General features: G+C 45.4%; 1 protein-coding gene across 2 annotated transcripts in view; it reads right to left on the bottom strand.

Moving 5' to 3' along the window:
- The window catches only part of ELP1 (elongator acetyltransferase complex subunit 1), an 83,028-nt gene that overhangs the window by 44,005 nt on the left and 24,268 nt on the right, over positions 1-14,755 (bottom strand). For both annotated transcript variants that reach the window (XM_066574217.1, XM_066574216.1), the window contains exons 10-15: positions 12,805-12,895; positions 11,657-11,887; positions 9,490-9,660; positions 9,298-9,391; positions 5,068-5,226; positions 1,607-1,716 (exon numbers count right to left, since the gene is read on the bottom strand). In XM_066574217.1, the coding sequence (XP_066430314.1) occupies positions 1,607-1,716; positions 5,068-5,226; positions 9,298-9,391; positions 9,490-9,660; positions 11,657-11,887; positions 12,805-12,895 (856 nt within the window). The remainder of the gene's footprint in view (positions 1-1,606; positions 1,717-5,067; positions 5,227-9,297; positions 9,392-9,489; positions 9,661-11,656; positions 11,888-12,804; positions 12,896-14,755) is intronic.

The raw sequence follows: 14,755 nt of genomic DNA, 5'->3' as shown, positions 1-14,755 counted from the left end.
CATGCCACAGGCATGGCTTATTAGGTAAACATTCATGCCAGCCTCAGAGGTCTTCACAAGGCCCCAAGCTGCCATGACACCTGATCAGTCACCTACAATCTCACTGTGGGAGAAAGGTTTGGGACATTTAGATGCCACCGTTAGAACTGACAGTGGCATTTATAATGACTAGTAATTATTAGGACATTATAGTAGCAGTGTTTCTGGTGGCACATCACACAAACACACACATTAGCTTGATTACCACACAAGACAAACAGCTTGGCTCCTCCCATAGCAGTGACATCACCACAGGTCCTTTAGCCCACCAGATCTCTGTGGTAGAGGTAGGTCTGTGTGTTCTTCCAGGACTGCTGACTTATGTAGGAAATTATTCTGGTGACGCAATGCGGCACAAAGCTCTGCTACATAGTACATGAATTATGATCCCCACTAGAGATGAGCGAACACGTTCGGCTCCGCCCCTTTTTCGCCCGAACACCGAACTTTGCGAACACTTCAGTGTTCGGGCGAAAAAGTTCGGGGGCCGCCGTGGCAGCGCGGGGGGGTGCGGCGGGGAGTGGGGGGGGGGAGAGGGAGAGAGAGAGGGCTCCCCCCTGTTCCCCGCTACTGCCACCCGCGCCGCCGCGCATCTCCCCGCCCCCCGGCGGCACCCGGACACTTACGCGCGAACACTGCAGTGTTCGGCAAAGCCGGTGTCCGGGTGCGGATGTGTCCGTAACGGACACGTTCGCTCATCCCTAATCCCCACACATCATACACACAGCTTGGCTCCCCCCACAGCAGTGACATCACCACAGATTCTTCAGCCCATCGGATCCCTGGGGTGGAGGTAGGTCAGTGTGTTGTGTCAGGACTGCTGAGTTGTGTCTTCTGAGAAAATAACAGCTTCAATGGTGTCACCAGGGGGCGGAGCGATGTTACCAGGGACGGAGCATGAGAAGCATTGACTCACATACTACAGACAAGTGGTCGTTAGTAGTTTGATGATATCTGTGACTGGGGCTGGATGTTAGGTGATAAAGGCCGGTTTCACACGACCGGATCTCAATTGCAGAATCCTCGATCATCACACAGTATTCTGCACCAATTGAAAGAACTGAACATTCGCATGTCTGCTCAGAGCAGATCGCAATCAAAATTTCCACGAGCAGATTTAAAATTGCAGCATGTTCTATTTTTGTGCATAATCTGCAAGTCAATGAAGGACGTCCGACCTGCAGCCCATCCGCATTTGACATTGCAGATAGGCTGTGGGTACCTGTGTTATCACCTAGCGACGGCGCAAAAAAAACAAATATTTAAAACACTAAATCTGTACTGCACATGACTGCGGTCATCCGCAATATAGAAAGAGAAGGTACAGGTGGTCACCAGTCGGGAGCAGAGCTGGATTCCGCTGTGGGCTCCCACATGCAGCATCAGTCTTGTGCAAATGCAGGCGGCCAAAAACAGCTGCCACCTGCCGTGTATGCAGTAGGCGCGGGTCTGCTCCATACAAAGTCACCGGATATCTGCTGCATATGTAAGGTGTACATATAGAAGTTTTTTTTTAAAAAAAGGCTAAACTATTTGTCATTTCTAAAGCCTGTAGCAATCGACTTACCCCAAAGATACTTCCAGATTTGTCCATTGGCTGTCTGTAAAGCACAAGTCTTGGTCTTTGTGTTGTAGAACACACTGATAATATGTCCATCAATGGATACAGCAGGTGTGCTATTGAGAAAAAAAAAAAACATACTAACTACATACATACAGTATGTCCTTTCTTAAAGGGACTCGGTCACCTACTTTCAGCCCTATAGGCGAAGCTTATGGGCTAAACGTAGATGACTTGCTGAGTCAGAGGATGTAAGTCTTAAGGCCCTTTTAGACGGGGCGAATGTCGGGTAAACGATGCCCAACACTCGTCCCCGCTCATACTAGCTTCCGTGCGCCTGCAAGGAAGCTAGGGTCATTAGCTCTCCGCGGGGCGACTGCAGGAGATTTCTCTCCTCGCACTCCCCCTCTCTATTGACTTAGCATAGCGACAGTTCAATACTGAACAGCTGCTATTTAAACTGAGCGATCAGCTCATCGTCCATTATTTATGAAGCATGAAATAATGAACGATGAGCAGACCGCTTAGTGTAAATAGCAGGCGTTCAGTATTGAACGACCGCTATGTTAGGTCTATGGAAAGGGGCATGGGAGCACGAAGAGAGAAATCTCCTGCAGCCGGCCCACGCCCCTGCTGGCCGCTCTGTGAGCGAGCTAGTGCTACTAGCTCCCTGCAACAGCACGGGAATAAGGACACACAGGGACGAGCGTCGGGCATCGTTTGCCCAACATTCATCCCATCTAAATGGACCCTTATACTTACCTTCCCCATTAGAAGTGCTGAAAGCGGCTGCTCAATACATTGAGCGTTGCCAAGTAATCTGCCTGTTCTAATTTAAGAATGGGTGGACTACTTGGCCTTCCTTCCAGCGCTGATACTGGGCGAACAGCGGAGAAGGTAAGCATAATACCTACATCCCCAGACACAGCCGGTCACCTAGTTTTAGCCTAGAAGCTTGGCTTCTTGGACTAAAAGTAGGGGAGAGTCTCCTTAACTTTTCTCTAAACCTAACATATTCCGAGATGTATGGCCCAAGATGTTAAAAACATTCTTTAAAAGAAAAAAAATAGACTAAATGTTTAATATATATATATTATTTTTAGCGAATGGCTGTGAAGGATGCCATCCGTTACCCATAAACCACTATGTTAAATTAAAAAAAAAAAAAAATAAATACTCTTAAATATACTTCTTCTCTCAGTGTTTTGAGACTGTATTAAATTGGTATCATGACAAATTGCAAAGTTTAACACAATTTAAGAAAAGTTAGACAGTACTTTCCCTTTTTTTTTCTAAGGTGGGATGGGGGTTCTGAGTGGGACACATGATGATGACAAACCTTGTAATTATAGGATTTTGGCTCCTTGTTGTTTAAAATTGTTGCTGAACTTCTGTATAAGAAGCATATTGCTGTTCCTATGTTAGGTACATAAAGCACCTGTAAGTAAGCGGTGTAGGTACTGCAGTGTGTGAGCCGGCTAATCAGCCATTGAACACTCTGCAGACAGGTTTTGGTGGGGCTGCAGGAGCAGGCATGGGCGTCAGACACAAGAAGAGCGTTGGATGCTGAAGAACGAGCCTCTGTCTCCAGCGAGCCAAATGTTCTTTAAGTGTGTGTACAAATGAAAGCATAGAGGAGTCCGCCCAATGTGCCAAGTGGCAGCCTCCCGGGCTGACAGAGAAGAAACGGGAGCCAGGTTAGTTAGGAAGGAAAAAAAAAAAAATACACCCTCAGACTTCGCTGCTCCTGTCCTAAAGGCCCATAAACTCCATTGATGGTGCTCACAGGATATGGCAGGCTCCTTTCAAACAAAAGCAACAAAATCCTGCAATTAAATGCATTACAAAGTTTTGTTTTTAAAGAGACGGTCACCTACTTTTAGCCCTATAAACTAAGCTTAGGGGCTAAAAAGTAGGTGATCCATGAAGCTGGGGATGTGACTGTTATAATTACATCCCCCATTGTTCCTCTGGTGTCGGCGTTGCTCAGTAGTTAACTGTTGTAGTAATAATAATATAATTGTGTTTCTTAAAGCAGCCTATGCAAATATATGTATGTATATATTCATATATCCACCTTGATAGAAAATAGCTAGCAGTGAAATGGTTAACTGGTTCATTCTTATGCTGGTATTCTGAAATACACTCCTACACAAGTTCTACAAGGTCCTGAGATGTGTTTCTCATGAGAAACACCTGTGATGCCCTCCGCTCATAAGGAGGGGGGCTACATTGGCTCGCTGCATTGGCTGCCCATCCACTGCAGAACTAAATTTAAACTGCTCTACCTCACTCACAAAGCTCTGCATGGCGCTGCGCCAGCATACATCGCCTCCCTACTGTCAGTACACCACCCAGCGCGCTCACTCCGATCGGCTAACACACTCAGACTAAACACCCCTGTAATACGAACCTCACATGCTCGCCTACAGGACTTCACCAGAGCAGCACCCATCCTCTGGAATGCTCTACCCCAAGGCATCCGGACAATTCCCGATGCACGAAATTTCAGACGTGCCTTAAAAACGCACCTCTTCAGGGAAGCATACCAAATCTCCTGACCTAGTCCCTCGCCCCTCCCTATGGTGCCCCACCCTGTTTGCCTTCTAATAAATGATCTGTACATGAAATTTCCTATTGCCTGTGTTCCCCAACCCCTGCACCTCCTGTACCACCCTCAACCCATTTGTGTCTAACCCAATGTACCTCACATTGTAATTGTTGCAATTGTTGTATTGTTTTGCATTTATCCATGCCTAAAAGCGCTGCGGAATAAGTTGGCGCTATACAAATAAAGATTATTATTATTATTACTTCTTATCTCATGTCTTGAATTCCTTAGTCCAGGCAGAGATATTGATAGTCTATTCTAGTGGCGTTTCCTAGAAATTACGTTTTCACCTAGCAACATACACCTGGGGCGTAAACATATGTTAATCATCAGTGTCGTTACCTACTAGGCCAATCATGAGTTGTTATGATGTTGGGAGGGGTATGCATTTAATTGGTGTGTCATATTCAGTATAACTGTGTTGTACTTCCTTACAATAAACCAGAAAGGTGTGGGGGCTCAAGGGGAATACCCCTGAGTTCAAATACATATATTCATGCATGAAGCTTCTCCATTAATACCAGTCTGGAGCAAACCAGTGAAATCTTCTGGAATATGATTTATTCCTATAACATAACCCATTACAAAATTAGAACAGTGGACTACATTGAGCAGCGGACTACGTTGCTGACACCGGGGAAATAAAGTCCCCGGACTCAATGGGTCACCTACTTTCAGGTCATAAGTTTAGTTCATAGGGCTAAAAGTAGGTGGCAGAGTCTCTTTAACATTGCATGTCTCACTTAAATCCCTCCCACCTCCCTTATGTATTCTCTATGGGTGGGCAAATATGTAAAACGATGGCAAAATAACATTTATACAATGCTACGTATAAGAAAAACAAAAATGTACATACTGGACATCAGCAGTTTGACCCTCGGTTGGGATCTTCACGAGGTAAACATTTGATTGACTGGAGTTCTCTCCCTGACTTACAACCAAAAAAGTGTCATCTTGCACCCACGTAAGATGGCGGAAGCAAAGAGGATGCGTGTTACACGATGGAGCTTGAAGTCTGCAAACAAAAAACAACTCTGTATGACGAAGACTGATGGAAAATATAAAAAAAGTTTTATTAAAAGATTATCTGAGGAAAAATGGCCACAAGCAGCCGCCTCTCCCACCGAGGTGCCTAAAGCATATTAGGATTTTAAATCTATTCCCCAATTTGGGTCTACGGAAACAATTCATTTTTAGGCTTCCGGCCTGTGAAGTAGTTTGTCATTAAAGCACAAGGATATCATTCCTTCACCCTGTATGCTTCATTTTTAAACTCAACTATTCTGATGTAGTTTATAGCAGACTGTATGTGTTATTGCTAAGAACTGTTTTGTACCGACTATATAAAATGTAACTGACGTTTCAGAGGACTTTCCAGAAGAAGCTGCCGTGTGTACCTGCGGAACAGCATGACTTAGCCATTATGACTTGTATCCAACCAGCATGATGGAGGACATTAAACAGCAGTACTGATCGGTGTAGATGCAATTTCAGTAGCTGTGACAAAGTAAACACTTACTATTACCTGCAGCAGCATGTCTATGTGAGTCTCTCTGTCTCCAACACTGCGTAGTAGAGAGACTTTTATGGACAGAATGAGACAACACCCTCCTCCACTTTCCTGCTATCCATCTAGTTATCTTTGCTATTAGAAACGAACTTCACATGATAATAGGCAACAGTCAGCAAGTTAGAAGGAAGGGGGTCATCGAGTACCCAACACTATTAAGATGAGTTTTCAACAAAGCAAGCTATCACATAAGCATACTTGTTGAAAAGTCTGAAGAAGGGGCTGCGTCCGCAAAACAAGTTATTTGTGCTGGCAGTAATTTAATTAATAAAGAAGAAATTGGGTTAATCCCTTTGCTTTTTATGCGTTTTACATTACAAGGGCTGCGCCCTCCTTTTTACAATCAAGCATTTCTTTGTCACATTAACTATGGTGACAGTAATTAGACTGGCAGCAGCCTACTAACTATTCTATAAAAACCTATTCTGAATTTTAGGAAAAGCAAGTAGGAAAAAGCCCCGCTTTGGACGCCAAGAACTTTGACTGTAAGTTACCCATTTAATGTGCACGCTTTACATTTTATCTATGCTTGAAAAAGGTGCTATATAGCGCCGAAACGCGCTGCATTCGTAAACCCAATAAAATAAGGTTTTATAACCATTAGACCAATTTGGGTCTTGAAAATACCCTTTGCCCCGAAGCGTGGAGCTTTTTCCTACTTGCTTTTCCTATTGTTTGGCTGCAAGCTCCTGCATACCAGAGAGCTTCTAAGCTCCGAGACGTCTCTCCGCTATAAGAGCCCAACCGTATACCAGGTGAGTTATTTTCACTATATCTACTTACACTATGGGGCGCTGATATATGTTGACACACTACCTTTGCTTATTCTGAATGTTGGGCCTCTTTCAGACAAGCTTGTTTTTGCGCAGTAAAGGCACGTGAAAAGATTGCGGGTATACTATACTAAAGATCGCGTGAACGGGTTAATTCCAGCTATTTCAATTAGCCTGTTCACACGATCCGAGGGGCATGTTCCAGCTCCCATAGGAGTCTATGGAAAGCACGCACAAATGATAGGCCAGGTCCTATCTTTTCTCGCACGATGGAGCTTAGGTGCGAGCTTTGCAGTGCCTGTCTTATCTTTGGAAGGAGCGAGGATTTTGCGCATGTAAAATTCTTTCATCTGAACACTTCTACAGGAAACCATTGGCTCTAATAGAAGCGCTTTCTGTACGCTCCACTAATGCGCTAAATCAGCGCTCGTGTGAATGAGGCCTTAGGATCACATCACTAATACGGGTCGCTCCACCGTTCTCTTCTCTTGCATAGCAGGAAATGGCATGGCGGCTTGTCCCGTCAAAATAGGCACTGCACTTAGAATCAACCTATGCTTATGTAATAGCCAAAGTGATAACTATCAAACGGGCAACTCATGTGAAGTCTGTCTCTAGTAACACAAGCACAAGACAGATTAGAGAAGGTGGGGGGACTGTGCTTGCTGTGGGCTTAAGATGTCCATAAAAGTCTATGGCATGGGGCAGTGGGACTAAGGCTGGACTCATACAAGCAGATCAGGCCTACAGCGGATTACAGCTGGTGACCCTGTGTAAGGCACTTTGCTGTATTGCATATAACCGCAGAGGCTTGCAGTTGGTCCATGCGCAGTACAGGTTTGTTCGTATTTCCTGTACCGTTGCTTAGCGATGACGCGGGTATCTGAAGCCCATAAGCAATGTTAATTGTGTATAGTCTGCGGGTCGGACGTCTCTATTGACATCAATGGAGACCGTCCGCACGGATTCCACGGTAGAATAGAGCATATGTGAAGGAAAATCCATGCCTTTCAAGGTGTTTCCAATTGCAGAATCCTTAATTCAAATCTGGTCATGTGAGATATTGCTGTAGCCAATAGTATTTACTGTTTTACAGCTAATAGAATTACAACTACACTGCTCAGTACTGCTATATAATGTCCTCCATGATGCCGATACTTGTGAGGGTGAGCTGCAGAGAGAAGAGGCCCTGCTGTCCTATGTGTGCAGTGTATGGCGACATTATAGCAACTAGTTGCTTCCAGCAGCTCAGGGTAAACTAACAATAGATAGAGCCTGCAGAGTGGAAAATTGGTGAAAACGCAGAATAGAAGTCATATTGTTTATGGCTATTGCCAGAAATACAGCTACGCCTCATGTACACATGTAATATTTACTCTGAAAAGAAACATCTTGAAAATGAGATCAGCACTAACAGTCCTTTATAATAGAAGGATAATGGCTATGCAACAGTCCAATCTGCCACGTCAGTTCATCTCAGTGCCAAGATCCATATAAAAAAAAACAAACAAGCAAGCTGACCTCGGCATCTGCAGATTCCACTTTTATTAGATCCACATTGTACGAATGAAGTGCCCCGTCCTGGCTGTGGAGCAGCCTTCGTCAGAGTTAGGCTCACACGGACGGGTCGGATTCCCTCATGTAGATCTTTACAGTGAAGGACCGGAGATTATTTACGGAAAATTATGGAAGATCGTGGATGCAAACATTTTACCTCGCAGACATACAGCGCATCATCTGCACAGAAGAAAGAGCTCTCTCCTGACAGCATTCCGACTTTTCTATCTGAAGTAGCGAGAGTTTCTGACGCTCATATGTAACATTAATTGCTTATGGGCGACAGAGCACTCGCATCCATTGAGTTCAATGGAGGCCGTCCGCGCAGATTTCACGCTAAAATAGATCATGCTGCGATTTTTCTTCCACAGTTTCTGCCCGCACGTCTGAGCGAACTAGCCAAAGTTGATGCTTTTTGATGCCCGTGTCTCATCCAAGCAGATGCCGATCGTGGAATTCGCAATTCAAATTTGTCCGTGTGAGCCCGGACTTATTCTGAAGAGTCACCTAAACGTGCGGGTGGACTTTAAAAATTGTGGACTATGTAGTCTTCTATATTTTACATTTACGTACTAATAAACCTAATAAGTGAGCCGATGCATTCACATTTCAGGATCATGCAGATGAAATAGTGGATCATATCTTGCACAGCAGTTCTTATATTGTCTTTTATCTATATGGTCTTTATATTATTGTACAATTCCCAATCCACTTATATATTCATTAAAGGGGTTTTCCGGTCGAAAATACTATTGATGACCTATCGTCGGGATAGGTCATCAATAGCTGATCGACCAGGGTCCGCCGCTCGTGACCACGACCGATCAGCTGTGCGAGCGCAAGTCGTCAGCGCCGCAGTAACAGAGGTCAGAGTGGAAGCCTCCGCGCCGACCTCCCATGTAGTGGCCAACGCTTGTAACTGCAAGCACGGCTCCCATTGATTTCAGTAAGAGCCGTGCCTGCAGTTATAAGCACCATCCATTACACGGATGTCGGCGCAGAGGCTTCCACTCTGACCTCTGTGTTATTGCGGCGCTGACAGCATGCGCCTGCACAACTGATTGGTTGGGGTCCCGAGCGGCTGACCTGGCCAACCAACTACTGATGACCTATCCTGAGGATAGGTCATCAATAGTATTTTTCAACGGAAAACCCCTTTAATCCAACCGTAGCACGCATACATTACCTGCACTCCTTTTCTAGTAGCGGCATGCTAGCGTCTAGTTTGCATCCATTCCCTCGTATGGCTTTCACGTTAGACTCCTTAGTCGTGTCAATTCCTGCAAGACAAAGCCAAAAAACAAACCCCTCTTCTATATTCTTAAGGCCAAGTAACAAACACGTAGCTTTCAGTCGGCTATATAAATACTTTACGGACCATATCTGCAGATATACAGCGTATTGTCACAATCAAGGACCGCAAAGTCACTGCTCTTGTCAGGATCCGCACGGAAAACAACATCATTCACAAGACGGGGGAACTGCATGTGGAAGGTGCACATTGGAGGAGGAACCACGGCCTGACCAAAGGACGTCACCAAAACCTTATCTGTACGGGAAAAAGGGGAAATGTATATCATGTAACGTTACTTCACTGGAGTCACTCAGAAACAACAGATCCAAGTACTTTTAAAGTAATTACAGATTACCGGATTTTTCGGACTAGAAGATACCCCCGGGTTTAGACAGCAAAAAAAAAAAAAATGGGAAAAAAATTTCATACTAGTTTTAAACATCTCTGGGGGTCTAATAAAGTGGAGGGGCTACCGCAGTAGCTTTAGCATTCTATTATAGTTATTAAGGTCAACGGAGAATAGTCGGCTGCTATTATACCTAATGTGTCCATTCAAACAATGGCGCAAGCACATAAATTCAGATTATACACACATTGTACAAGCGCACAAAACACTCTGCAGCATACACAACTGTGCGACACACACACACAGCTTTGAAGCATTCACATACATACAGCTCTGACACACACACACACACACACACACACACACACACAGCTGGCATGTGAAACACTAATGTTATTAACACTAAATTCCCCCATACAGACCCCCTCTAGGTGCTCACATGGTTATGGCATCATCTACGGTCCTGCTACTACTACAAGACCTTTGAGGTTTGCTATTATCCATCCCTGTGTGTACCTCAGAAGACCTGCCAAGAAGGCGCAGCCAATTAATAAATCCTGCCTCCACAACGTGATGGCTGTGATTGGTTCTTGGAACGCCGTGGCTCAGCCAATCAATGCAGCGCTTAAGGACCCAATCACAGCCATTGCTTTGTGGAGCCGGGATTTATGAATCCCATACCCAGGAAGTCATCTTGTGTGGGCAGCTGAGAACTGCAGGAGAGCTCTGGAGAGCAGAGGGAGGGACTTGGACCGAGCCTGCTAAGTATAATAAGACATCCCTGAAAATAAGCCCTAGCGCCTCTTTTGGGGCAAAATTCATATAAGACAGTGTCTTATTTTGGGGGAAATACTGTAGTCAGAGATGGCCAGCTACGAGAGACACCAATAAGTATAAACTAAAAGTGATTATTGAAATCTTATCATTTACAGAGAAAGAGGAAAACACAAAATAGTCACATATTACTTAAAGGGGTTGTCCCGCGCCGAAACGGGTTTGTTTTTTTTTCAACCCCCCCCCCCCCCCCGTTCGGCGCGAGACAACCCCGATGCAGGGACGTAAAAAAAAACCGCTCAACGCTTACCTTAATCCCCGCGCTCCGGTGACTTCTATACTTACCGGTGAAGATGGCCGCCGGGATCCTCTTCCTCCGTGGACCGCAGCTCTTCTGTGCAGTCCATTGCCGATTCCAGCCTCCTGATTGGCTGGAATCGGCACGTGACGGGGCGGAGCTACACGGAGCCGGCATTCTGCACGAGCGGCCCCATTGAAGACAGGAGAAGACCCGGACTGCGCAAGCGCGGCTAATTTGGCCATTAGAGGCCGAAAATTAGTCGGCACCATGGAGACGAGGACGCCAGCAACGGAGCAGGTAAGTATAAAACTTTTGATAACTTCTGTATGGCTCATAATTAATGCACAATGTACATTACAAAGTGCATTAATATGGCCATACAGAAGTGTATAGACCCACTTGCTGCCGCGGGACAACCCCTTTAAAAGGGGATTCCAACTCTTTAAGAAAAAAAATGCTGACCTATCCTGAGGCCATCAATAGCGGATTGGCATAATCCCAACTGGCGGACGCCTGCCAATCAGCTATTTAAAGGGGCCACTGTCACAGTTTACAAAGCAAAAAAAAGACAGCTCTGCAGTCCTCAGCGTAGTTTTGCAAGCATTGAAGTGAATGGGTACTGTGCCTGCAATGCTACACCAGACTACTGCACAACGTACAGAGCCATGTACATCATGACAGCAGCCTGGCGAAGAGTTGATCAACATGGATGGTGGGGTCCCAAGCTGCAGACCCCTGCTGATCAGCTATTCTCCTGAGGACAGGCCATCAATTGTTTAGAGCTGGAGAACCTCTTTAAAAAAGAAGAATACACTCCTTCAAGTTCTTACCCCCATCAACAACAGCCACATCAGTCGGCCCTCCGGCACCGTGTCCACCACTGCAGTCTGTACTCCAGGTCCAGTCATAGCAGAAGTACTGCCACCCAGTGCATACAACATGCAGTCTGTAGGAGAACTCGGGGTCCCACTCTACGGACACAACTCTCTGGTGTTCCTCAGTCCCAAAACGTAAGCTTTGTTTCAGATACCAATGATAATTTCCAACGACCCACAGCTGAACTAAAAAAGGGACAACATATGGTAAAATGATGCAAAACAATTAGAAGTCAATGTCATGGCGAAGAAAAGGCGGGAGCATCACGAGGCGAACAAGAGTTCCATCCAGCTGCTTTAGTCCTTGCGGTCCAGCATAATAAAGTGCAACGCTTCGGCTAAAATGACTGCAGCATTCAAGCTTGTCAAAGGCATGTAAGCAAAATAAAGGCAGAGCAAAATAGCACAGGCTGGTTAATGTACTGTAGTTACACAACATAATGGAGGCCTTATAAAACCACTGAGCTCCATGTAATCAACTTAGGCCGCCTGTACACGGCCGGGTCGGATTCCACTGCGAGAATTCTCGCAGCGGGATGCGGACCCCTGCTCCTGCACAGCCTTGCGGCTCACCCGTTCCCAGCGTCTCCCCTGCTCTACGATACGCTGGCTGCCACCCAGCTGACGTATGTGCGGAGCGGAGCCGACGCGTCGCCAGTGACATTTCTGAGCGGGCCTCTGCGAGACCCGCACAGAAATAGAACATGCCGCGATTTGTTTTCCGCGTGTGTTTTCACGCGGACCAATCGCGGCTGTGTGCATAGAATTGCATTATCTAATGCAATCCTATACAAGTGGGCATGGGGGGGAAATTCTGCGGGAAATCCCGCCGCGGAATTTCCGCCCATGTGCAGGGGGTCGTCTACAGACAGGGCAGCGCCACATACTGTATACAGCAACCAAAAACAATATAGTAAACAAAAAAGTGTTGCAAAGAAAACACAGCCTTACCCTCCCTCCACCTCCTCCATATAGCAATGTGCAGCCCTGGTGCCCCCTTGTCCCACAAGCACTATTTGTGTATATGATATGCAGTATATACACTGTATATAATACACACAGGTATATTCATCACAGTTGTGTTAATCCATTTCTGTATTTACCATCAGTATTCAGTTTTGAACCCTCCTCATCAATACCCTGTAGCCAAACCGCTAGAACGGTTGAATCGGAGTTCCACAGAAGTTCTCTCACCTGTTACAAAACAACAGAAAGTAATAAAATACTGTATATTGCCTATTTTTTCTAAACAATATACAACGAAAATAAAAAAGTCTTCTGATCCAAAATGGTGATGTTCCAAAAGCTACATTTTATCTACTGACTTACTTTCTGAGAAAGGTTTTCAAATAGACATGATGCCCCTCACACTCAAAATACCCCTAAATCATAGTGCATGACTTCAGCCTCCACATAACAGACCTCACTGTCATGGCACCTCATTACATCCACATAGCAAGACAGCAATGGCGGTGGTCCAGGGCAGTCCTTTACTCAAATATGAGAGTGCCCGACCCACTGTGCCCATGTCCGTACCCCCTATATTAGTACCCCTCTAAGGCCCCTCTCAAATCTGCAATAGGGCTCCGTTAGGACTTTCCATCGCTCTGTTTAAGTTTTGGGAGAAGAGGAACAGAATTGAAAAGGAAATACACGGATCTGGTTTTCCACAAAAACTCCTTGATTTCAAGAAGTTAAAAAAAAACAAACCTCTGCACGCTTTCGTTTCGCTTCCGATCGGTTTACATTTTGCTAACTGAACAAATAGACTGTTTTGTTCCATGAAAAATCAGCAACCGAACAAAAAGATTTTATTCGATTTCCATTTTTGTTTTTTTAAACTCCTTGAAAAATCAAAAACGGATTCATTTGAATCCCTGCTTCAAAAACAGAACAGAGAAGCAAAAAGCCCTAGCAGAGCCCAAGAGCAGGCGAGGAAGGGCCGTAATATGGATTTAAAAAAGGAGAACTGCCCGAGCCTGCGCTAACGATCATTACAGATTAACGTCTCTGAAGCTTCTCTGGTAATGTGTCCGTCTGGTTGCTGGGTACTGACTACATAACATAAATGGGGATGTCAGGCAGCTACCAGAAAGCCTTGTAGAAATGACTCCATTAGACTTGTAATACAAAGTGTGACTGGTGGGGTCTGACCACTAGGACCCAGTGAGAGAGTGTAAGGTTTGTTTAACAAGCCGTTCTGCTTCCACCTCTGCTCTCCATCTCGGTTTCTTTCTCACATGCCAGAAACCCAGAGCGAACCGCAGCCTTTAATGTGCGCAATCGAAACCACTTCTCCATTTCCTAGGAATTCCCCATCCCAGACAGTCTTGTCAGCTGGAGAAAAAAAGTTTCATCCACCCTTCCTTTCAAAGAAAAAAAAAAACAGAAACTTTGGGAAACAGGGACCAAAGTGGTCTTCGTTCCACACGCCCAAGCCCATGCTTCATCCAGGTTTTCTTCTCGGTTCAGTTTTCGGTAAGCAAGAAAGAACTCAGAGACGGAGAGCATGGGCGGACCGGAAGCTGTAGTGTGAAGACAGCAAGTTATACTAGACCTCTCTGAACCTTTCCAGCCAACAACCTCTTCACCTCTGCAGTCACTTATAGCGGACGCCCATCTCTCTTTTTGGATGATGTACATTCGGTTCTGTTCACATCAGCTTTGATCTTTTTATCAGTAGCAAATAGCGGTCTATGCCTCCGAAGGCTCCAAGATACCCCACTTTATAGGCGTAGGGTTTGTTCATACAAGCGTTTTTACACAGCTATGTAGCAGCGTTTTCTCGGCCGTCCGAAAAACGCGACCATCTGTGGCATTGTTTTCCGAATTTGCAGCGTGTAAAAACATTGCACCGTAAAAAATAGAACATACATAACCGAAATCCGCAGCTGCTATTATAAGCTGGCAGCTCCCATAGACTCCTATGGGAGCAGAAAAAAAAAAAAAGAGGGGGAGGCAGTATAGCCACATCCAACACAGGAAAAAGCTTACGGGTGCCTCTATTTAGGCACTGAAGTCATTCCGAGGATTTATGCTGAGTGAGGGATTTCT

Source organism: Eleutherodactylus coqui, chromosome 7 (genome assembly GCF_035609145.1).
Source record: "Eleutherodactylus coqui strain aEleCoq1 chromosome 7, aEleCoq1.hap1, whole genome shotgun sequence".
NCBI lineage: Eukaryota > Metazoa > Chordata > Amphibia > Anura > Eleutherodactylidae > Eleutherodactylus > Eleutherodactylus coqui.
The sequence above is the reverse complement of the archived record's forward strand: the minus strand, read 5'-3'. Positions and strand labels throughout refer to the sequence as shown.